We start from the raw sequence: 25288 nt of genomic DNA on the forward strand, positions 1-25288 counted from the left end.
AATTTCGGGCCAGCAGAAACACGCTCTTGTTTTATGGATTTTAAATGACACTGGACGTTCTCCTGGGTGCCTTTGATTCTACTGTTTGGTCTGAAAGTTATGCACGCATCAGACAAATAGAGGAGCCTTTCACTGAGGTCAAACGAGACAGCTTTTACTGCTCCTTGCAAACTTAAAGGCATCCCTAAGGAACCGTCGATTGGTCGTAAAAAGTGAGGATGCATGTTTCAGAACGTAGGATCTTTATGTAAAAGTGAGATTCATTTGAACAGATTTATTCAGGCTATCATGACATTAATAAATTAAAAGAACACTTTTTAACACTGAAAGTACACCGAGGTGAAGTTGACATGATGCTGGTTAAGCAGATTTATTAGATGTGGAGCAGAGATCTGTTCAAGGGAAGGTAGAGCCTGAAAGTCTTTTCTCAAAATGAAAACAATACTGTATATCTCTGCAACTTGCAGATACAGTCATAGCTAGTTGATGAAATATGTTGAGTCTATATACACAAGGAAAACACATTTTCAAAAAAACCTGGCACAACATTAAATTAAAAGGATGAAACAAAAATTCAATACTCTGTACACAAGCAACAAATAATCTCTATCTACATGTACTATGCTTCTGAAAAAGTCTATTCACATATGTCAAATGGTCTATGACACAGACTATCACTGACAATTACTACCTCTGAATATAAGTATGTCCACTTTGCGTTGCAGACTACAGGAAATATGCATCCAAAGAAGGAAACTGTCATTTTTCCAGCATGTACCTTATGATGTCAACTACCTCTTCTAGTTTGTTTGTTCAAATTTGATACAGGCAATGAATGAAGTAATGATTTGACATTTTGGGAAATGCTGTCTTGCCACACTCATGTCTGTACAGTAGATATGCAGCTGGTTAGCTGGCCTTGTTTTATTGTAGCATAACGGCAAAAGATATAAAAAACAACTTCTAACAACTAGTGCTGTGTGCTGCACACTTGCTGAGCTAAGCTAACCTCTATGAAGCCATATTTACTGCACAAACACGAGAGCCCTGATCTTTTTTATCTAACTCTGACTAATCTCCCAAAATTTCAAAACTGTTCTTTACTCAGACCTCTACACCACTGATGGACATCTATAAAACATGCTTCTGTGCTCTAAAAAGACAACACAGATAAAATATGTAGTTGAATTACAGTGAGGCACATTCTCGTATAGGTTTGTCCCAGTAATAGGAATAAATATAGGAGAGATCGCGAGAGGTGTGCGTAACAGCTCACGCTGCAGTTAATGTTCTCTTCATCATTTTACTACTATTTTTATTTGGTTAAAATCAGCACTGGATGCCAAGTGTGGACTTTGAACTAATGCATTTTAACTCACAGCATTGTAATATCGCCTACATTTTCAGTAGGGTGAATAGCCATCTGTGCTTTGCATGAACAGTGCTGTTTGGGGCACTTTATCATGCAGAATTGTCAAGTTGTGAGACTTTTTTCCTTCTCACTGTTAACTTTTTATTACCCCTCATGACCCCTCAGAACCCTGCAGTTTTCACCAAACAGAGTGAACCTAGTTAGTTAATGAGTAAACATTCAACTGTGAGTACAATCTAATAAGATACTAATATAATAGTTAGCATTAAGAGAGAGGGCACTCATTGTCAAACATGCATTTGTCTCTCTCTTGTCCCTTTTCAATCTCCTCTGTTTTTTATCACGGCTCCAAATAACCTCCTGTTTTTTAACCAAGAACAAATTAATTGTGAGTTGATATCTTGCTGGGCCAATTTCACACCTGATATTTAAAATATAATAAGACCATTTACCATAGAGTTTATCATTGGCACTCATATTAGCGCCTCCTTAGTTTGTGCAACGGCAAACTAATGGCTTGTAGATGGCTGTGTGTGTGAATTAGTGTATGTCACAGCCATCTGTTCACAGTACCTCATGCAAATAAAGGAGATATTTCCAAATAAGAGCTCCTCAAAGCCATGTCCCCGTCTTACTGTACACCCACAGTGCAGCTCTGTGGTATGAGATGAGAGTTAGGACATGAGGGTCTGGATGTACAAACAAAGGTAGGTGTGCGTGTCAGTTTCTGCAGCTCTCAGCTTCCTGTGTCAGACTTCAAGGAGGTGATTGCGTCGGTTACGACTCTTCCTCCGGTCCAGTAAGGGCTTCAACTTGGCCAGGTCTCCTCTGAGAGGTCCAGGTGGCTGAGGCTGCTGCTGCTGCTTCTGCTGGAGCTTCTGGATCTCCTTTCTCTCTTTGCAGTATTGTTGTACAGCCAGGCTCTCTGCAGGACTGAAGGCTGCCACTAGGACCTTAGGGTTCAGTGAGCTGGCCCATGCCCACGGTGACTGCTGCTTGTCTGTCAGCATGCCGACCATGGCCTCGCTCAGCACGCGCAGACGGATCTTGGCTACGGTGCGTTTGAAGCCGTTCTCGGTGGTCAAGCAGTAGTAAAGACCCTGGTCAGACATCTGGACTGAGCGGATCAGGAGGCCGTGCTCCGTGGAGAGGACACGCTCACTCAGCTTCACCTGCAGTTGGCACAGTTAGGTTGTGTCATAACTTCATCCTGGTTTGTAGCAGAGAACTGGACTAGAAATCCAAATATATGATTAAAGTGAAAGGAAAATGCTAAAAAATACTGAATGCAGATTTAAGGGGTCACTCAACAGTTTGATAAAATAATATGCTCTTTGCAGTAACATGTTACTCTGTCTCGGGTTATTTTTTGCTTATTTTTACGTTACTTTTCATACATTTGTTAAGTTTATGCAATTTCTCTGTTGTATTTGTTTGATGGTGTTCGTCTCTTGTGACCCCTGAGTGGACAAGCAGTTAAGAAAATGGACGGATGTTTTGTACAACATGCGTGTGTGGGTGCCTTCTGTAAATTATGTTCCCCTTGGGGATAATAAAGTAAGATAATAAAGTAAAATTGCAGAGAAGGAAGTGCTTTCTACCACTATTGTAATGTTATATCGCATATTATACAAAAGCTAAAGACCTATGATTCCAACATTAGCAATAAAACATACAGAATTGATCACATATCAATCATAGAAGAAGACAAAGCAACTGAATTATCTTCTTTTATAGTCTCATATGAAAAAGTATTATGAAAAAGTAAGTATGTGATCTGATTTAAATAAACGTGTGGCGTGGGCAGATCCCCCGTGGCTCCCCGCTTCTGGAGCTCCGGGCTGGTGTCTAGTGTCTTTAAGGCCATGCAGACTGGACATTTTCCGATGTTTAACAAAGTAAAAGTAAACCTTCATTCTCATCAATTTTAAATAGCCACGAGACACACTTACACCTTAAATGCACCACTGTTTAGTCCCTTCCCACTGACCACTTTAAAATCAGCCAGGCACCAGGCTGGAAAAGACTCCAATGATTACACACCGTAAAACTAAAGTGATTTATTTTAAGTCCAACTTGTATTCTCAGGAGGGAACGGCTATAAAACCGCCATTACTCTGAATCTGCCCTGCAGAAGGGAGAGCTTAATCCTTAAAAGATGTGTCTTTATCATGCAGGCATTCTTTTGGCCAGCTTTATTTAATCTTTTGCAGACTTTCCCCGTTTGAGGGGGTGTCAAATATTTGTTAAATGTTTCCTCGGTGAGATTCCAGTCATTAGTCAAGGTCCATAGCGTGTTTGATCTGTATCACTACTCATCATGACGCTGTGCTGCCAATGAGTGTTCACTGTGTCAGCCCTCAGGCAATACAAGTGCTCATCAAGCATGACCTCCTTTCATTGCTATGACATGTTTAATGTTTGATGTAATATTTAACTGTCTTTCCTACAGATCCACAAAATGACTTTTAATCAGTTACATCTCCAGGACTTTTCGTTTTGTCCTTGTCTCCGCTTCAGCTCGTTTCATATGAGCGAGCGGGGTGGTGGGCTGTGAAGATCTTTGACTGCTTTAAATGTCAAACTGACCTCTTTCCTCCTGTCATTGTCCCTCTGAATAAGCCAGCGAATAGAAGCTTGGGGAGACTTGGGAGGACACTCCAAGAAGGTGGTATTGTTTTTCACGCCATACTGCGTCATCTCCACTGCGTTTCTGTAGGCTATAACACACACACACACACACACACACACACACACACACACACACACACACAGGAGTAAGAGGACGCACATCATACATCACTTGCTGACAGACACAAAGCCCACAGATGGACTCAAATCTGCCCCAAGTCCCCACAGTGAGAGCGAAATGTTGACACGAGGCTTAGATCGACACCTGCAGCAGAACAAACTCCACCCACACTGCTTCTGTTTCTGCAGACTGACAAGAAACCCTTCAATGCATTGGACCAATTCCGCTTTGTCTCATTTACCGTGTCGTTTTTGTTGCAGCTAAATGGTTCATCACTCAGCTGCATGTATGACAGGGCCGTGACTAATTAGTGGTAATAGCCATATGGTTGGCTCCCCAAGCTCGCGTTGATTTAGAGATGTAAACGGTTCATGGAAATTGAACACTCTGGGGAGGAAATCCTCTCCTCTCATTAACTGCAGCATGCTGCCAGTCGACTGGATGAATTTTTGCAAAGCATGTTGTGCACCCCAGTACACACATGTAAATAGATTCTGCTACAGCTTCAATGTAAACCTCTAGGACTGTTGTAATGATGGCTAATACCAACTGTGCATGCAGATTTATTTTAGCGGTGACAAAGATTTTGCAGTGGTTTCATGTAATATGATGAATAATGCAAATATATGTGGAAAAACATCAATGAACCTTTGAAAACACACGTCTTCGGCAAGTGCTGCTGCTTTTCTTTGCTGTCTGTTTGCTAACTTTGATGGGCAGGTAGGAAACTGTGGGTTTATCAGGGCCTCCTGCTGTTTGGTAGATGACAGTGTAATTAGTGAGCTGTGAAATAGCGAGCTGTAAAATGAAACCAATTAGCTAAAAGAGAACAAAAAAAAAAAAAAGCTGTGTAAAGCTTTAGGTAGCTGTGATGTTGTGCGACGGCCTTTCACATCACACCCAGCCAACTCAGTACATTTTGATGAGAGCAGATTTTAAATTACCTTTTAAATTGAATCCCCTGCATTGAGTGAGTGGATTTCCATGGATAATGTCCTGCCTCCTGCTTCTCCTGAAGAAAGAAAACAATGAAAGAAATGTGCGTAAGGAAACTACACCAAACTACAATTATCCACACCTTCCTCTCATATTAAAACTGTGGAAAGAGTGGAGACTGGGCGTGAACTGGGCCTCAGCTTTCTGGGGATGGATGAAAGGGCAGCATGATAAATAGAAGACAGGTTGTGTTCAAGTCCTCCAACTCTGTGGAGTGAGGGGGTGTTGATTTGCACATGCAAGGCTTCCCTCACCTCTCTCTCGTCTTCTCTGTCCAGTATATTGTGAATATGTATGAAAACAGAGGCTGCACTTTAGTTCTGCAACCGACGGAGCAACAGACATGCAGTTGCTCCTTAAAGGGACCAGAGAGGTGTTGGTTTAAAGGTGAGGTGTTACTTAGCCCTACTGGTCTGTGTTATGTCTAGACAGAGGGAGGGGACAACAAAAGCAGCATTAATTATATTTCTTACAGGGAAGTTTGCATTGAGGGATTCCAGTCATGTGATCTGTTTAGACTTACAACGTCTGAGCTGCTCTTTTCTTTTCTATTTAATTTATTGTTTTCCCAAATTGATTGATTTCATATTTGATGTATTCTCTAATGCTGTGAAAGTTTTGTGGAAAATTGGACCAAATTAAAAGTAAACACAAATAATGTCCACTTCTGTGCAGTGTTACTGTTGGAACTTGGAAAGTTTTGAGAAGCTACTTCCATGAATTATTTCTCCAATCAACACATGTCAGCACTTATGAGCATTACAAGTACAAACAGTTTTATTTTCTGCACTGAACAGAGAACAGTCCTTGGTGGACAATAAGTACGTATTGCAGCCTTGAATCTGTAAACCTTTGTGTACCTCTTGCCAGTGGGATAGAAGCGTGAACAGCTGAGTCCATCCCAGGCGCAGTAGGGGTCTCTGGCGAGGCAGCAGTCAGCACAAGCTGAGCCGTAAGCGTGGCAACGGTGCAGGGAGACCTGTGAGACCCCGAACTCCGAGCTGACATACAGCTGTTGCTGCAAAGTAAACAGTTCAAATGTCAGCTGCCTTGTTTGTCTTAATAAGTGGCCGGCTGACAGGAAAATGAGTCAGAGCGCAGAAACAATTATGGCTTATTATTTCCTTTCCTGTGAGAGGCGTGTTGTGCATTGGAGACTTCTCTTTCGTGTGTTATATGGTAGCTACAGGCAATGAATAAAACAGTAAAACTGAACTTAATGGTGAAGAAATCAGAGTAGATGGGGTGCTTACCTTTTTTGAGGATATTTTTAAGTTTGTAACAGGAGCTTGGTTCTGAAAAACAGCACATGCAAGGACCAAGGTCAGTACATTTAAACACCTTAAAGGAATAGTGGTAAATACAATTATTAGCTTTGTTCTTGAGAATAAGATGAGATGAAGGTCTGGCTGGGGGTTTGTATAGGTACAGCGAACAGGCAAATGTGGAAGTAGAATACACCTCTAATCCCATAAATTAACATATGTTTGTTATTACTTTCATTTGCACAAAAGCAAAGTGTAAAAACAGAACACTGTGGTTTCACATTCACAAAATGTTGAACCATTCTTGTAAAAAACTAAGTGACGGTAGCCATCTAGAATGAATTTCTCGCCACGTCTCTCTCTCTAGAAATACATCCAGTATTTTCAGAATAAATCTCTTCTGACTGATGCTGTTATGTTCCAGATGCCATGGAAGATCAAAGGAGCCATGGCCTTTCGCTCAGATCACAGGTTGATCACATTTTTTGTGATTTGAGCTAAGATAAAACAACATGTGCAAAGGTTCACTCAGGGCAACAACCAGACACGCGGTATATTAGCATGTTTCCCATCACTCTACACTGCATCACACTGCAGAACATCCATCTCCCAAATGCCACCCTGTCTTTGTCTGTCTGTCTGTGGCCTTTGTGTTGTGTCCAAGGGCGCCCTCCTCCTCCCTGCCTTTGAATTTTGGAAAAAAAAGGAATGAAAGAAAGAGTCGGGAAAGAGAAAGGGGTGAAAGACAAACTACCGACCTTAAACACTTCCAGCTCCTCAAGGATCAGATCATCATGCAGGGAATGATTACTTGGCAGCACAATCACCTTATGTATTGTTCCTTTGTCTGGAGGCAGAGAGCAGACATGTTAGCAGTTGTAACCACACACACACACACTTAACCAGTAGTGAAACTAAAATACTACTAAACTTCTGCTTTCCTTTGCCAATGTTTGCTTTTGAATTAGGCATGATAGCCACAACTAGTTTCCACAGCAAAATGAACTGTGGCAGGAGCAGGAATGGAAGCCCTAACCACCACAAAGGAGGACAAGGGCCATATAAAGGGCAAAATGCAACACCACCATCATCAATAAGGCTGTTTTGTCCTAGGAATTGCTGCGGAAGAGCGGGTCGAAGGCGGTACAGGAACAGCTCCTGGAAATGCCTGATAAGAGCAGCTCCCTCATCCTCGAGACAAAGCACAATTTCAAGCCCAGATACGGTTAGCCATCGCTGGCTTCTCCTCAAGAATTCAGGCGCGAGAAACCGAACGGAGAGATGGCCTGATAAACACAAGCAGCTGCGAGAGACAGCCTCCAAGTGGCTTGCTGAATGCAAATGTGCACATGTAGACATGCATGAGCACGAATGCATTCATCGTTATGCACCAACGCATATTATAAGTACTGAGGTAACAGATTGTCAACTAGTGTTTCTTGTACTGATGGAGTAACATTTAATGCCATAATCATCTTTTACATCAGATGCAAGGTCTACCTGCAGGTCCTTACTTACTTATATAAAATAAGGCCATAAAAGCACAAATGCCAAAGTCCTTTTTTAAATGACTTTGTCTTGTCACCCAGTGTTTGATCTATTTGTGGTATAATTTAAGACACATGCTGCGTCATGCTGTCAAGTCCATGTTTTCAGTTTATCTGACACACCCATAGTGTACTCTCTCCTCTATCAGTTATCAGTTTATCTCATAAATAGCTGTGGCAGCCTTACGAAAGGAGTAATGCTACTTTAGGATATGACTGCTATACAATCCAGCCCTTAAAGATACATTCAGTGAGGTTATTTCACTTTTTATTTAAAATTATATTTAATATACTTAAAACAGCAGCTGACTGTGATTCAATGCCTCATACCTGTGCCCAGGAAGAGCACTTGGTAGTTGCCATCAGCAGCCATGACCTGGTCCACAGCCACTGATGTGTACTTGTAGTCTGCATTGGTTCGAACCACCAGGGGCCTCTTTCCCACCGGGTAGATGGCGTTGAACATGACTGGATGGTTTCGTACAAAGGTCACCACATCATCTGGGAACTCTTTAGTTGTCTGGATGTCAGGTGTGAAAGCTCCACCTGGACACTAGAGAAGCAGAGACATTGAACACAGTGTGGAACTAGTCACATTTTTCCTGTATTCAGTTTTGATAAAGTTTAATCTTTTATCTTAAACTTTGTTGGGGAATGTGACCTAAAAGTGAACTCACAGTTCCTGGCCGTGGATAAGGAATGCGTCCCTGGAATGCCACCCACTGAAAATTGGGCCCCTCTCTGTGAGCAAAGGGCCCGTTGAAGACGGTGAGGATGTCTGCCATGTTGTACACACACACCGCGGAGCCTTTAAACACGGAGCTGAGGAAATGAGATGCATACTTCCAATGAAAACCCAACAGTGGGAACCTTCACTCACAACCTCAAGACCCACCCAAGTAAAATATTCTGCAGTTGTTTACTGAGATCACTATTTCTGAGGACGTCTTGATGGACCCATTGCCTCAGTCCAGAGGGGACAGTTCACCTATTTCCACTTAATGATCTGATGGGGCTTGGTCCAATCGTTGAAAACCACGCTGCTTATCACATAGAAGAGGCTTTGTTGAAGCTGGAGGACGATGTGGCGATAGGAACAACATCGAGCTCAGAGACCTCAAAGACCTTGTTGTTTGGTTTGGCTGTGTTCTTTGCGCCAGGAAGCACAACTGTAGCCTGACACGGCCACAGTCACCGTGGCTCAACCACACCGACTCCAATTAGAGATCAGAACAGAAAGATCAAGTGACCATTCCTTTAAACCTCCTGCTGAACGAGAGCAGTTTAACCAGTTTATTCAGTGTGGTTTTCTTTATTTAACACAGAGGTCTACACAGTCTTCGGTAAAGGCTTGTTTCCTTTCTGATTATGTTTAAATTTCGTTCCACAATGGGCTCACATTTAAATGCCCTGGTTTTCTACTGTGGATTCTCTTAAGAAAACAGAAAAACAGTGTTTCCTGAGTTCAAAGTATCACTTCAGCACATCATATGCTGCTCTTATTAAAAAAACATTTACAATTTATACATCTTATGTATTCATAACACTTTAATTTTTTACAGTGGACGTTTTATGAGTCAAACGACAAAACGTTTGTGCAGAGTTCTTAACTGATGATTCAACTGAGGTCATCTGGAAGTCATGAGTCATGGCAACTGAAAATCTTTGTTGTTAGATGAATAGTAAAATGTTTCAACCCAAGTTACTTCATCAGTCTTTGGGGTCCAGTATGTCCCGGCATGGGTTTATCCAACTAGCCTATTTGTCTCTCTGCCTGATAATAAAATAAAAGGACACACCTGAGGAACAGGGATCTGATTTTATCCATTTGAAAAATTAAATGAATAAAATTATCTTTGCAAACTAAATCCTGTTGTCTGTTCATCCAAAATCTTATGTGAAACATATTGTGCATCACTGTATTTCCTAAATGTATCAGTTGTATTTGATCAGACAAATTGTGCACTGCTGCTTGCCATCCAATTGAAGACACCAAGGCTCTGTAAGTGATAGTTCATCATCCAGACAAGCTGTTCTGCAACATGACACATGACATTTCTATGTAACAGGCCCTTTGACAAGTACGTCCCCTCCCACTGATATCCAGTCAGTGATTAACATAACCACCAAGGCCTGCAGGAATGTTACAGTTGGCTTCACTGCTGTCGAGCTTACCTTGTGGATGTAAAGACTCCAAACACCAACAAGCCCTTCGGTTGATCAGTCTCCAGCAAAAACACACTTTCTGTAAGGGGAAAACACATAATCACACACACAAATAGTGACATGGCATGAGGAGAAAAAGGTGTGTAATACTTTCGGCAAATCTCTTTATGCCCCACCACCTCATCCCTGCAGGTAACGCTGCCAAAAAGTGATGAATGCATGTATTACTAGCTGCACATATGGACAGATGGAGTCTGACGACCTGCATGGAAATGTGTTGTGAGCTGATGTTTGTAGTTTTCAAAGCGGAGCTTTCAAAAGGAACTCATTTATGTGCACATAAAAATATGAAGAAGAAACCAGAAGGAAACCAAAAGCAACAGAACAGTTGTTATGGAAATTGATGAAGGGCTGCACTTCTAATCCAGAGCAAACAGAAGAAGCTCCAAAGATTGTTTGTGGAGAAAGCAATCAGTTAAAACACTGGAACATAAATAACTGGTTTTATGGAGTTAGGACGGTCTCTGGTTCTTGGCCATGGGCTCTTTTTAAACTACAAAGTTTGTTTAAATTGTATTTAAAACCATGGAAACTAAAAGGACCTTGGCAGTCATGAAAAATAGAAAAGATTAGCACAATGTAAAACCTTCATAATAACAGTGTATTACTGAAAATGTGTTCCATTCGATTCTACTCACCAAGTTCATCGAAGTGTGTTTCCGTTCCATCCTCTTCCACAACTGAACACACCATCCTGGCTTTGAGGAACGTGGTCCATTTGTTCACCAGGCTCCTCTGTCCTCCAATGTCATTCTGGAGAAGATGCACATAGCAAGTGGAAACCAAGAAACAGTAATGCAGTAATGATTTATTATCCAGAAAGAAAGTCACTTACTGGACACACTCGGGCCACCATGGTGTGGATATTTTTTGTGTTTCCACTGTTATCTGTTAGCCTCTCACGGAAGAAAAAATACAGTTTGGCATCATTGGGGTCTGTTCCATCTGGTATCAGGTGGGCATCGATGAAAATTGGCTCTAAATGAAAGAAAGGACGTGATTATGTGTGGACAATAGGCGATCAAAATCAATCAATAAATATGAGATGTGTGGATACATTACATATTTACTCACCACTAAGCCACTTAGAGTTGTGCTGGTCTGTCCGCACTGCATTTCGCTTGGTCAGGCTCCTGAAGATGGCAGCATCTGTCCCCATGAAGTCAATGTACATGCCAGAGAACAGCTCCTGGTCTAGAAGAATGCACACATGCGCACACACACACACAAATCAACAATCAACTCTGTGTTCATGTACTTTGTAGACCCAGAAAAAAAAGGAGTGGAATGATTGAAATCTGATGGTCTGTGAAGATAATATTTATGAAATACCACAACTTATCAGTTCTAGCTCTAAGTTTGGAGCATGTGGCCCACGTCCAAGCTGGCTTGTTAAAGAGTGAATGCTGACAGCACTCAGACAGCTAAGCAGGGTCCAACACATAAGGAGAGAGAGTTGAAGTGCAGACGAGCAGAGACACTGCCTCTGATTGTCTTCTGAGGCTCAGAATGCTATATCACTGATGTTTCCTTTGACCTCCACTCTATTTAACAGAGTATGGTTATTTGGCCCTCGGGCCCCCTCCTGGGCATCTCTGCAGGCGCTCACTAGCTGGCATAGCTGCTGCTGACATAGCCATGCTCAGGTGTCAGACTGAAACGCAGCAGAGGCTGCACAGTGTCGCCTTTAGCCATGTCACCAGCAACCCAATACCCCTCGAAGAAAAAATCTAACATCAAAGGGAGAGGCGGGGGTGCAGCCTGACATGGCTAAAGAAGTCATTAGCCTCTGTGTTTGGTATGTTTTAAAATACATATACATGCTGCATATGCCCCGAGATGAGCATTATCCGAGGCAAAGGTCAGCTGACATATGACATCATAGCTCTTTATGTACAAATGTTGATACAATACTTTTTTTGCTCTTTCTCAGAAAGGTCATGTAGCTTCGGTTATGTGCCCCTAGGGATGGATTCTGGGAGCAGGTTACGTTTTGGATCCAATTCCGAGTTGGTGAAATACCCTGATTTATATCCTACTGTGGTCAACAATCCCATCACGACTCATAATTGAAGAAATAGCATTAGAATCAACATCCAGGTCATAATTATCACTGGAAAAGTAATATTTCTTAAGGTTCCAGTGTAATTTATATGTTTAAGAAACAACCCTCATGGGTTGTTCCAGGAGTGCCATCTCTTGACACAGCACAAGCAATGGTTAATAAAACCCAACAACACCCAACCCAGCAAGAAAACCCTCTGTATTCCTGATGGAACTGAAGTGAAACCACAAACCAGCCAGGCTGTCAGTAACAATACTGCACTACAAAACAAACAGATAAAACTTGGATTCTTCTTAGTTGCACTTTCATTTGAACTGGGTTTTGAAAGGGCAGAACATGCAGGAGAATGTAGGAGGCACCTACTGAGCATGACAGAGACTGTATTCACTTGAGGGTTGAAGGAGCATCTCCCTTTTCCAGATTCTGTCTTCGAGTCAATGTGAAATACTTGTTCCTGTCACAAAGGAGAAAAAAGGCAGTCAGAGATGTTTGGAGACTATTACGTTTGTTCCATCTACAGGCTTCTACTGCCTGTGTCAGGAAGCCCTGCTCATGTTTCTGTCCCTTTTGGTTTTACAAAAACAAAGAAACAGTCATGCCCTTATCTGCCATTACTTTTTAATCATAAAAGAGAATTGAGGTGTTTGCCTAGAATATATTTTATAGCCACTATCTCATGTTGAAAGGCTGCCAAGTTTAACTCCTCATGGTGGCAGACAGGACAGCACAGATAGATGTGAGTGACGTCAGCTGAGGAGCGTTTTTCCAGGAGAAGAAGTCTTCGCTAAGAGGTGAATTCATCTGTTGTGCTCGGTCATTAATCTCTACACTGAGAAACATTTCAACAATTAACTTTATGTTGCAATAAATCTAAAACCTGGACGTTTGACTTTTGGGGTACAGAATGAAGAATGATTTAGTTTGACACTAAACAGCTCTTCCATGTTTATTGTGTGAATGTGTTCAGTCGTTAATGAATGTTTCTGACATGTAATGAATTCATTTCTGACACACGTGAAGTTATTAGATCAAAATGACTCAGTAAAACTGTAAGATTCACTGTACAACTGAGGAAAGTTAAACACACAATCACCAACACTGCTCTTTGCAAATGTTCTCTCTGATCAAGTTTCAAAACATTCATGATGGTATAGTTCAAGTTCTCGGACCAAAAGTCCACCCTGTGAGCTCACGGTCAACTCGCCGCTACAGCAGCTTGTTCTACTTAACAGATCCATTTTCTCGAGACACTAACATGTTTAAGCACAGAAGTTGCAAACAGAGCAGTCTGCCTTTCAAACGAAAACCCCAAATGAACAAAAGGCTCCGCAGTGCGGAAAGAGTCTGGTTGGAAGATTTCTCGCTTTGCTTATTAGTGTTTGGCAGCGGTCGGCAATCTGTGGCGGCATGTTATTCACTCAGTGAGCACTTTTCTCCTGGAGGGCTTCCCTGCTCTCACTTCCAGAGCTGTGTGGCCAGAAATGAGAGCTGAGTGCCCAGAAAACAGCCCTCCATCCCTGACACTAGAGCGCCATTTTCTCCCTCTTATGCTGTGCATCTAATTTCATATGGCATCAGACTGATTACATGAAAGCTGTGCCCATATAAAGTTGTGAAGCCTTTCAAATTGTTCACATTGTCTACTAATAATGAAAATGAAAGAAGTGAAATTCCTACATTCCAGTATAAGAATATGCATTTTTTTTTTAAATTAAGAAACAATTGATATCTGATGTTTCACACAAATTTAAATTGAGGAAAAGATAAGCGGTAATGACAGCTCATACATTCCCTGGACTGTTTAGGACAATTCCCCAATTTTGATTTTAGTGAACACAGGGATGACATGTCGAGTCAACAGTAATACTGTTTTTTATGGATTAACAAAGAAGTGAAGACTTAAAAATGACAAAATGTTTACATAGCAGTATATTACATTTTACATTATTGGATTGTTATGCACTGTGTAACTTGCAGGAACTACGGCATGCTTTAAACACCTACAGTGGGTCAGACCCTTCATCCATAAAAGATAAAAGGGAGCAAGGCAGATGCTAGATTCAGTTGGTAAATGAGCTGTCCATTAAGAAGGGTCAAGACAAGTGTAAAAATTAATTATAGTTTGTGTTAGAGGAGCCAAAGAGCTAAAATTCAAGACCTTGCATGTTGGGGCTGAGATAATTAAGTGCTAGATTGTTCACTTTTGAGCTCATGTTAATAGCGTTATGTCATTCCTCAGCACAATGTCTCCTTAAGTGAATAATACTGAACACATGTTGAGTTTTGGGCTCTAGTTTCCCAACAGTTATATAAAAGATTTATATATATTTATATATATTTTTATTTTACACAAGAGTTTGTTTGCTTTATTGAAGTCAATCTGTCATCGCATGCCCACCTCTGGTCTGCGGCCCCTGTTGATGTAAACACAGACAGGACTGTACGCTCCACTTCCACACATGAACAGATGAGTTCTGTTATAAGGCTGCACCACCCGGATGAAGTTCCCACAGCCATGCTGAAAAACACAAATAACAGAGAGAAATAAAACGTTCAGTAAGTGAGAAACAATGAAAACACCATCTATTTCAAATGAATGTTAAACCTAAAGTCAATTTTTGATAAATCTTCTGCAGGAGACTGTTATTTTACTTACGTTGGATCTTAGAAATGAAAATCCTTACATGGTCTGGTAGCATTAACTCATAATATTCACTTGCACTTACACAGTGACCATTACTCAACACAGCAGAGCTTCCAAACTATTTAAACCTTTCTTTTTAAAGTACTGTCTGTGCACAGCCTCTTGATTTTACAGCATATTAAGCAATGAACTTTAAGTTGGCAATGCTAGTTCAATCCACTGTGCTGCAGTCACTACAGCACGATAAAAGTAATTACCACTTTATTATTTTAATCTCGGCTATGACACTATGCACTTCAACAGACTTGATAGAGGATTAGGTCTATTTGCTGCTATACTGCCAAGATGAACACCAAATCCTAGAACGTCTTTATCTCTCACGAAGTATAGTATTCCATATAAGGGACTGATTGAAATCTATCTTACTAGTTATGGTGATTATACAATCACATGCTGCTCAATCAAATGATCCTAGGGCTCACTTGTTTGGTATTAAGGCCAGTGCTATATATAATACGTCTAGGTAAGGCTGATCTCCTTACGCCTCTGCTATCACTTCCTAAACCCCAGGAAGCAGCGGGCGTGCTGGATTTTGTGGCTAATTACGCTTGAGTTTGCAGAAAACTAGTGGAGAAAGGAAGAGAGAGGAAAGAAGTGGGCAGGAGAGGAACATGTGTCCAGGGATCTGTCAGAAACTTGGCTGTAGCTGCAGGAAAAGGCAGCTGCTGCAGCTCACAGTCTGTGCACAGCTCCGGTGAGAGCTGTTGACAAAAAAACAACTGAATTTTCACCATCACACGCCCATTTCTGTAGCTGATATTCCTCCTGTTTACTCTCTCTCTCTGTCTCCGTGGCTCTCTCCTCTTACTTTTACCACTGATTCATCTCATCACACTCTCCTTCAACCTTCACACACCCACCAGCTCTGGGGACTGGAGCCATATCTGATGTCAGTCTCACACAGTCACATATATATGTACTGTCTCTGTTGCATATGTAGCTATATTCTGTTTTACATTCTTCTCACGTTTCCCAACCGTGCACATGCGACCTTCTTGACTGTGTCAGATAAACAGTGTCCTGCCTCATGGCCTCAAGTTCAAGTGGTGATCAAACTGAGTTTAAAGGGGAGACTTTCCAGCAGGTTGGTCTACATTTCTTCCTCAGTACCACCCTCTGGTGCAAACAATGGGCAATCGAGAGGAGCTCTGCTTGATTTCTTCCTATGGGGAAGAGGAACTTAATATATACAGATTGGGAGGGTTACCATGACAGATGGATGGGAGTTCTGATTCATATGAAAAATAAAATCAGTAAGAAAGCAGAGAAACATTACGGACGAGAAAAAGCAAAATAAACTGTGGTGAAGGAGACTTCCGAAAGAAATGGAAAAAGTGACCAAAAAGTGGAAAAGTAGGAGGACAGAAACAGAAACTGGATTTTCAGAGAGAAACTGGCAGGACTGCAAGCACGAAAGGGGATGACAGAAGGGAGAAGGGGACATTGAGTAGCTCCAGACAGAGATGGCCCAACCAAATATTTGTGGGAGCCTGTTTGAAGGAGGCGGGTTGTGACTCAGAGCAGCACAAATCACTCATTGACTGGAATCCGCTACTTCTCTATTTTTGCAACAGCATGTTGTACAAAACCCTGGGTCCATTACCCCAGCTGCTGTCAGAGAGCGATGGTGGAGAATGTAGGACAAACTGGCAGCGCTGGTCATACTGCGATGCTTTTTATGGTAACATGTACGGGTAGTTTAAAAATGAGGTAATGAGGCAATTTATGTAAAAAGTTAGTCGTGAAGACTAAACCTTTATTTCCTCCTTTTATTCCCCCGTCATCTGTGCTGCACTCTCTATAGGTGAATGAACATGTATTTGTTCCAGACCAACCCAATTAGAGGAAAACAGAGGCGGAGGAGGGATCAGTCTTCGGAGTCTTGCTGTATGTCTTCATTAAATCTTGCTGCAGCTAACAAGTGCTGCTCCGAATCAGGCCGGGTTATAAAATCTCTACGTCAATGAGCCGTGTCCCATTTGCAGGCTTTGATTCTGGTTTGTTTTTCTACAGTAATCCTTGGCCCTCGATCCTCCCACACTCTGCTCTCCTCCTGATAAACTGCGTCTATTACAGAAGGACCCCGAGCCAGACTGTGACCCTGTAGACATCTGCTGCCTGCTACACATGTGGTTGGATCTGACACAAGCTCACAGATGGGAGAAGAAAAACCCAGGAGGCAACAGGCGCATTTCTGCTGCAGGAGGAACAGATCTACAGGAGCAGCTGACAAAACCTTGAGTCTAGATGTTGACCATCATGGCTGACAATCGTGACAGCCAGAAGGATGTGCTGGCATTTTAATCAGTTGGATTCTAATGTAATTGGTTAGATTATCTTATCAATTAGCAGCCTGTCACTAGATACTGATTCATGGGTCTCATAACATAACATAATAATTTTTTTATCCTACACAAAATTCATTTTTATCAATAAATTAAATTATTGTTATTATTATTGTTAATAATAATTATTTATTCTTATTTATTTTATTCTAATAAGACCCCGATACATAATACATGAGGCCTCTTACCGTAGGGTCCTTGCCTGCCATTTGGCATTCCTCTATCTTGCTGGTAGACGCAGGCCAAAACACCTGGGGGTAAAAACAACACAGCTTTTAAATGGACAAATGGAGAAATGAGCCACAAAACCAGTAACAGAGTGAGGGAGACGTGAATAAGGAGCTGAGGTTTGATCATATCCTGTTTACAAAAACGATTCTTTTGGAAACAAAACTAAAAATGTTCCAAAAGTTTCTGTTTCAATATGTATGTCTGTCATTACAGCCAACTACAGGCTGTGGAAAATGTGTGTTTTCAGGCCTGACAGAGGTGCATAAAGGTCTAGCTCAATGAATACATCAAGCAATTTACTTGGAAAAAATGGATGTGGTGCGGCTCTCCCTGGGGGAACCTAAATGCTTTTCCATCTGTTTATGCATTTCATGGCTGTCAATTACACAGAAGATAACTCCTTCACTGCACGATGAATCAGTTATCAGAGAGCTCAAGCATTTTAATGGCTCTTTTAAATAACCCTAAAAATGTCCTGATCAAGCCAAATGTATGGCAATTTGCATGTCATTGCAGCCATTAGAATAATATCCACTGCAGCAGTTTTATGATGTGTCTCACAGACTGTTAAACTGAACAAACACTTCATTTTCTGTTTTGAGACGAAGCAAGAAAAAGTAAACTGCAGTAGATGATATAGATATAATATAGATATTAATCACAGACCATAACAATAAACACAGGCTGACCTTAAGTGTGCCGTGGGTGATATTGTTAATGTCCATGGAAAGGACATGGTCTTTGCAGCCCACATACATCCTGTCCTGGTCCTCATCCATCTGTAGGATTCTGTAGTCCATGGCCTTGTTTGATATACTGTAGTGTTCAAACGAGTGGGAGGCCTGCAGGTCTGAGAGACGGGGAGAAAAAAGACTTAGAAAAACATTCAAATAGGCTGAGGTGAGAAGAATCTCGCTAATCCAAACAAGACATCTTCAAATTATGCTCATACTTGAGCTGAAGACACCTGAAACGAAACCTCAGTATGACTGTGTTATGACTTTTAGCACTTTGAGAGGACTGGTGTGTTTCAATGCGCCTCAAGCTTTTTCTAGCTATGCTGTTATCATCCCAAAAACACAGAGATGTGTATTAGTTCTGTCTGTTTATTACTAGTTTGTGCCTCCTTGTTTGCAAATGATTGATAAATTAAATACAAGCCGTCTTTCCACATGGAGGGTCTAGCACAGAGACCTTAAAACCTTTGCACCCTTGGACCCGTGCCCATTGGTAAAAGGAGGCTCCTCTGAAGTTTTTCCAATTCAGTTTTATACATGCATACAGTATAAAACAATGGTTATGAGCCATCTATGATTGAATGATGAATTATGTCAGTTCCACACACTTTGTGCATTAAGTTACATGTGTAAACTGAGGATGTCTGGCAAAGGAACATTTAGTAAAACAGGAAAATACCTGTGCCTGTGCAGAGGATGGGTTTATAGGCAAAAACAGGGGCAGCATCTGTCAATCCAGATCAAAACACACGCTACACCAAGATGATCTATACTACAGGGCTAGATGGAGTTTGAGTTTTGAATCATCTCTAATGAGATAAAATAAATCTAGTTTCATTATTATGGACCGAGACTTAAAAAACGCTGGGTAAATGGCTTCTGAAAGCGATCTCACAATGATTTATGGGTTAAGAAACTTCCCGTTTCACTTAACTTTCATCCCGTCTATTGAAAAGAAGCTGTGACTACAGAGAGCTTAGGAGCAGGTCTTCCTGCGGAGCCTCTTCTGCTCATTAAAAGCCCACATTGTTCACACACACGGAGTAAACATTCTCAGACAGTTATTTTCAGCCTATTTGCTCGAGAGATAGAGAACTCTCAACCTTACCATCAAAGGCCTTCGCTGTTGAAGCTGAACTTATGCATATTTATCACTTTTCCAATCTGTGCTGGGTGAGGGGGGGGGGGGGGGGAGTATGTGTAATGTAGATAGACACCCTCAGTTTCCTCCCCTCCATTGACCTTCTCCGTGGTCTCTTTGTATCCCCTGCTCCAATCAACTAACAGGTTGCCTGTGCTTTACTTCAGTGCCTCGGGCTAAAGTCACATTTTCATTATTGTGACATTCACTTTTCAGGCTGGGGCCTTTAATCTTGAAGGAAAGTGGCTTTTCTGTTGCACCCCCCCCACTTCTGATCACAGGCTGTTGTGTGGTGCGTTCGCCATGTAAAGCCTGGAGTGTTTAACTTTAAACAAAGACAAGTTAACCACTTCAGTCCCAGGCGGATTTCCCACGACTCCTCACTAACTATGTTCACCATGTTTAGGTAAATTGCCTTATTTGGTTAATGTGCTGAAGTGAGAACAGGCTATTTCTGAACACTGCATCATCCAAGGTGAGAGCATCATCTTGAGGCTAATGAAGAACATGCACGCAAACACAACTCTGCTTTTACCTGAATTGCAAAGGAATCAAATTAAATGTGAAAGCACCCAGCCAAGGAGACGTGTGTTTAATAAAAACTTCTAAAAATGAGATTGCATCAGCCCCGAACTTCAGAGCCGTGAAGATAGCATCATAGAGAGCTCTGTGCAGAGACAGTATATCCTAATGCTGAAAAGGCTGACTGTAAGTCAGAAACCACAGCTTTTAAGTTTAACATTAGCCGGCTGTGAGGCTACAACAAAAGCAAAGTTCTTCATGTTCTTCAGACTCCATGTGAATGTCTATTTAACATTTCAAACCCTAAAACATGCAGTCAAAGTGCCCTCACAGCAGCAAGCTCAGCTGCAGCCAGTCTAGTGAATGCAAATAGAGGATGTTATTCAAAGTTCTCTTTTGAATATCAGTGATCAGCTCTCACAAGACAAACAACAACAAAATAAACATTACATCATATAAGTTCAATATTTTACAAATATAACAATAGAGGCTGTTAAAGCTGACGAGAATTTTGGCTGCGGCTTTATTTTTCAGTGCAAATCGCTAACAGATAACAGCTGTTGGCAGTAGTTTGTCTTGTTTGAAATGTAGATAATTCACTCCAAAGTAATTGAATTAAATCTCCAAAGTTAAAGAAGCCTGTATAATTAGTACTTTATATTATATAAGGCATAGATATTGGCTTCAACCTCTCAACACACAGGAAGTTTACTTCATTTAGCCCGACTGTTTTTTTAATCCACGTGAGTTTATTGATTGTGATCTGAAACAGTGACTTTTTAAAATATTCCCCTGCTGTTAACCTGCCTTTTCTGGCATCATCCGTCCACAACAGTCAGAAATTGTTGAGAGGGGTGTGGTGTTGGGACGGAATAACTGTTTGATATTATCGTGAACTATGTATTGTTTTCTCAGTGGAGGAAATAGGAGACTCATGTCAGGTGGAAGGCCACTAATGCCTGGTGCTGAGATGAGGCACGGCAGGGGCGCGCCACATAGATCCAGCATATTTACTAAGAAACAAACCAAAACCCTCTGGATCACACACACAATTGGATCCAGTGTCTCCTCAGCGCTCTGCTTTCAATCTCCATTAAACATGTGAATCATGCTTTCACTGCTGCAGTTTTGTAAACCGGCATCAACAGTTCACTTTGACAGATGGTGCACCTGTTTTATCATGGAGAAGGGGGTGGAACAATTGTCAAGGTTTTGAGAGTCATTCAATATATGCACTGGGACCAAGTGTTTACAGAATCCGTGCCAGCTCATAACCTTCGCATGAGGTCTTTGTGGACACAGGCGGCTAATAGTGTTGAGTCCAAACTCGTCCCCTTGTGGCATATTATCACATTTTTCTATGATAACACAACCACACAGTTTCAAAATTAGTTGTCACAAATAACAGTTTATCAAAACAGAAAAAAAAAGTTGGATCAAAAATGTTTCTTCTTCCTTTGATTGAACAAATCCTCTGGACCACATGCGGTTCGTTAGTCACGAGTTTATGTGCATTGCTTGTTGTTGAGATCACAAGACTCCACAAGTAGACAGAGAGTCAAATGTGTGTGTGGACATCATTACAATAGGATCCTGTGGAATTGATGGAAGACAGAGTATGTGCTCTGCTTATTCTTTTTGATAGAATAAACAGAATAATAATGTGCAAAGATAAGGGACCTTCAATTTTATAGATAAACAGTTGAGGTCCACAGATGTGATAGAGGGGTTGGTAATGTGTGTGATAAAATGTTTTATTCTGTTTTGTTCTGTCCTTCTTGCTGCTGCCCTTATTGCAGATGGAGACATGGTAAGACACTTACAAAAGAGACATGACTGGGCACTGACAGTTGGTGGGTTTTCTATTATGTATGTAGGCAGGTGGGTCTTACAGCACAGCAGTCCCCTGTGTCCTGCCTTTGACTTTGAGCTGTGACCCAAGGTGCCCTATTGGCAGAATAAAGACCAGTAGCGATACCATCCATCCTGATATATGCGATGGATGCTGGGGTTAGTGAAAAGGGCGAAGTAGAGACTGGACAGCTGAAGATTTCTCCATCTTTGATGCAGATTATTTGTGTTGTTGTCAAGCGGAAGCAGCACAAAAGCCTTTTGTATGGCCGAGCAAGAGCAGTGGTCATTTAAAATTAAACAGCAGGCTGCCTCCTTTGCTGCACAAGAGATTATACCAGCAGAAGAAGTCACATGTTAAAAAGGTGGGTGCTAATGCTGTAAGTCAGCAGATAAACAATCAGCTCGAAGAATTAGTCAAGTGAGTTTTTAAAGGGTGACTCTGATTCATTTATTTTACACTTGTTAGAGTCAAATAAAAATAATATGGTTAAAAGTCCCAAAACTCTCGAGATTTTATTATGCATCCAACCTGTGACACACGCTTTTTATGGAAACCTGTTTGAACTGCTGCTTAGGTCAAGTTAAATATTACACTTTCACAGTTTTCAGTCTCAAATGTCACGATTTATCAAGTTTTGACCAGTTGTCAGGGAACTTCACAAATCCATCATAGAGCAGTTAGTGTGCAACTGATAGTGAGTTTCAAAATGAAATACAACAAATTTGGCTCATGCAGCATATTGTGCATTTTCTTTTTGCTGTCACCACACTGAAAAAAATAAAAATAAAAGCAGCGACTACAAGCTGTGATCACTGTGGCGGGTAATTCAGCACTCTGTAAACCGTAAAAAGGATCGATTGCTCATGGGCGCAGACGCTGCAGTAATAACCCAGAGAGGCGACAAGCTACTGAGTACCTCAGAGTAAAAAAAAAAGTTCTCTTTTATGTGACGTGAAAAGCCAACTAGAAATAGAAAGAAATGTAGTTAACAGGAAAGGACTTGTCATTGTGTCCTGGCTTGTGTGGCAGTAATTAAAGCACAGAGGATATTGCAGTGCTCACTTAGCTGCTTTTTCTGTTGTGATTATATAGCTAGGAGAGGAAAAGCAGCAACCAAGAGGAAGCTTCCCTCAGGTTTCCAACTCCACAGGACTTTCTGACAGACTTGGCCACCAAAATACTTTGCCAATATCAAGTCACAGAGTTTTACAGCAGTAAACAACTTCCATTGTTCTGGTTTGGGTTTCCATACAAGGGGTGGCTTGTTGTAATGCAGCATCATAAAAAGTGGAGATTCACAGTGACTGGAAACTATGTGGGATCTTTATGAGAGAGGCATCTGAGGTTTTTGGAGCTGGTGCCAACTGAGCAAACTAGTGTCACTACAATAGGGTTATTTCTTTCAGCATGACGGAAGATACCAACATTTGGCAGAACATGTAGGGAAACACCATTATATTATGGTTTATTTTTAAGGGGAAATGTGGAGACAGAAAAATGGGCAACTCAACAAGATTCCCCTAAGTGTTTACCAAGTGAGGAATGGAAATCTATCTGCAGAGATGTCTTTGTCTTGTGGAAAGGTGATAAAATCAGCATGGAGCAACAACATGGGCTTATTTTGTCAGAACATTTGTTTAGCCCTTGTGAAACAGAAATAAACAGCTTTAACCAAATTGACTGGCTGCCTGGAGTGTTAGGTTTTTTGATTAACACCAGTGCCTGAACACAAGCCAAAAGGTCAGAGCACCTAATTAACACTTCATGGTTGGACAGTATGCCAATTACAAACCAGCCTTAGTGTCTCCCATGCAAATAGGGCCTCATCAAATGGTTTTCTACCTGAAAGCCCGGCATGAATAAATTAAATCCATGCTAATGAGACTTGCTTTCCATTCAGTTTAAGAAGACCCCTCTCTGTGGTTGTCAGGGGCAGCCGATGGGAGGACCCCAGTTACCCATCTTGATAAATATTGAAGCAGGGGCTTATACCGCCCCCTTGCCATTCATCTTCCTTCACAAGATGGAGTGGGTTTCATCGCGGAGGCCTGACTTCACACTCTGTGCCAAATACCATTGCTCTTTGTGTGGACAATGCTAAGAGCTCTTGGGTTCAGTTCTGGATGACTGCACTTACCTAAGTCTTTGCCTAGTCACATATACTGCACAATGAAAAAACCTTTATCCTGGCAACTGACAGGCCTCCTACAGATTAAATATGGCTGTTGCCCAAATGGGACTGCCATCCTTCTCTTTACAGATCAATGGTACACAATAATGACTGGTGGCATATACAGTAAATATGGCAGAAGGGAAGTAAAGGTGTTGTTTCAGTGCTAGCAGACCACCCAGAACGTCCTGTTCGAGTGTCTGTCCAACAGACATAGTCCACATTCCCAAGCGAGCTGCACTCAAAATGCAGACAGCATGTACAAATTTACTGTACTGCAACTACTTGTCATGGACAGAAGCCAGTGTTGGCTCAGAGCATGAAGACTTTATATCTACTGTATCTCATTAATTTGCCAGTTGTTGTCTGTCACCAATTATCTATATCCACAGTGCTGTAATGGGAATCATATGGCTGCACAGAATGCCTGAGCTCTTATGTATTCCTTCTCTCACATTTGCTTCCTGAAGCAGACATTTCTAAATATGACATGTGAGCCTGCAGTGCATTTCCTCCCTGAGCTATGTGTACGCGTTCGTGCAGAGTGATGTTATCCAGGACCAGTGTCAACTGCTGGTTTCACTACATGGTTGACCTGCTAAGGTGTTGGCTAATATTCCCTGTAGGAGTCGAAACCTGAGATGACAGATGACTGTCCATCTAGTTGCCCAAACAGCCAGTAAGTTTGCGTTCCCAACGCCCCAATTAGCACCTGGCCTCTCGTTCACATGTCACCAGCAGTCGCCCCTCTGCCCTAAACCAACCTGTGCTGTCAGCCTCCCTGTCTTTTAGCCTTTGACCTCTCACCTGCAAGTTGAAGTTGCTGCTCAACTCCAGTGGACAGTAAATCTGTCCACGTTTACTGTCATGGGGGCTCTCGTAGAAACTCTCAGAGTAGGGAGGGACTTGCAGGAGATATGGGTCAGAGCATTTTCAAACTTGATGTGTTTACTAGTCAGTGAGGAAAGCCACAAGAAAAAGCTCAGCCATTTGGAAATCCTCTCCTGTGTTATATTTATTGCTGAAACTGTGACACTGTGGAATTGACACACAGTGTATTTCCACTGTGACACAATATCTTCAGTGTCGTGGAGTTGTTTGAGGTATTGAGGTAGCAATTTACTGTGAGAGCAACAATGATAAATGCACCTGCTAGAACTTGTGTACTTGGCAGTGGAGTCTAGACAAAGGGTTATTTACACATTGCAGGTGGTTAAAGAAAATCCATTCAAACGATAAAACATTTACAATAAAGGAAAATGAATCTTAAGTCTTAACCCAGACATAGCTAACAGCTTTTTTCCCTGCAGTCTTAAACTCTGCTCAGCTGATGGAAAAATTTCAATACGAGAGGCTATTG

At 41.5% G+C, this 25288-nt stretch overlaps 1 protein-coding gene across 4 annotated transcripts in view; it reads right to left on the reverse strand.

Moving 5' to 3' along the window:
- Positions 1 to 225: 225 nt before the first annotated feature.
- The window catches only part of sema3c (sema domain, immunoglobulin domain (Ig), short basic domain, secreted, (semaphorin) 3C), a 42538-nt gene continuing 17475 nt past the window's right edge, over positions 226 to 25288 (reverse strand). For all 4 annotated transcript variants that reach the window (XM_026363608.1, XM_026363611.1, XM_026363609.1 and 1 more), the window contains 16 exons: positions 18193 to 18353; positions 17461 to 17523; positions 14622 to 14741; positions 12587 to 12677; positions 11233 to 11352; positions 10994 to 11136; positions 10797 to 10911; positions 10108 to 10177; positions 8610 to 8754; positions 8263 to 8485; positions 7144 to 7232; positions 6374 to 6415; positions 5981 to 6138; positions 5069 to 5136; positions 3962 to 4092; positions 226 to 2544 (listed from right to left, as the gene is read on the reverse strand). In XM_026363608.1, coding sequence (XP_026219393.1) covers positions 2122 to 2544; positions 3962 to 4092; positions 5069 to 5136; positions 5981 to 6138; positions 6374 to 6415; positions 7144 to 7232; positions 8263 to 8485; positions 8610 to 8754; positions 10108 to 10177; positions 10797 to 10911; positions 10994 to 11136; positions 11233 to 11352; positions 12587 to 12677; positions 14622 to 14741; positions 17461 to 17523; positions 18193 to 18353 — 2162 coding nt within the window. In that variant the 3' untranslated portion in view covers positions 226 to 2121. The remainder of the gene's footprint in view (positions 2545 to 3961; positions 4093 to 5068; positions 5137 to 5980; positions 6139 to 6373; positions 6416 to 7143; positions 7233 to 8262; positions 8486 to 8609; positions 8755 to 10107; positions 10178 to 10796; positions 10912 to 10993; positions 11137 to 11232; positions 11353 to 12586; positions 12678 to 14621; positions 14742 to 17460; positions 17524 to 18192; positions 18354 to 25288) is intronic.

The sequence above is a fragment of the Anabas testudineus genome, chromosome 23 (genome assembly GCF_900324465.2).
Source record: "Anabas testudineus chromosome 23, fAnaTes1.2, whole genome shotgun sequence".
Taxonomy (NCBI): Eukaryota; Metazoa; Chordata; class Actinopteri; order Anabantiformes; family Anabantidae; genus Anabas; species Anabas testudineus.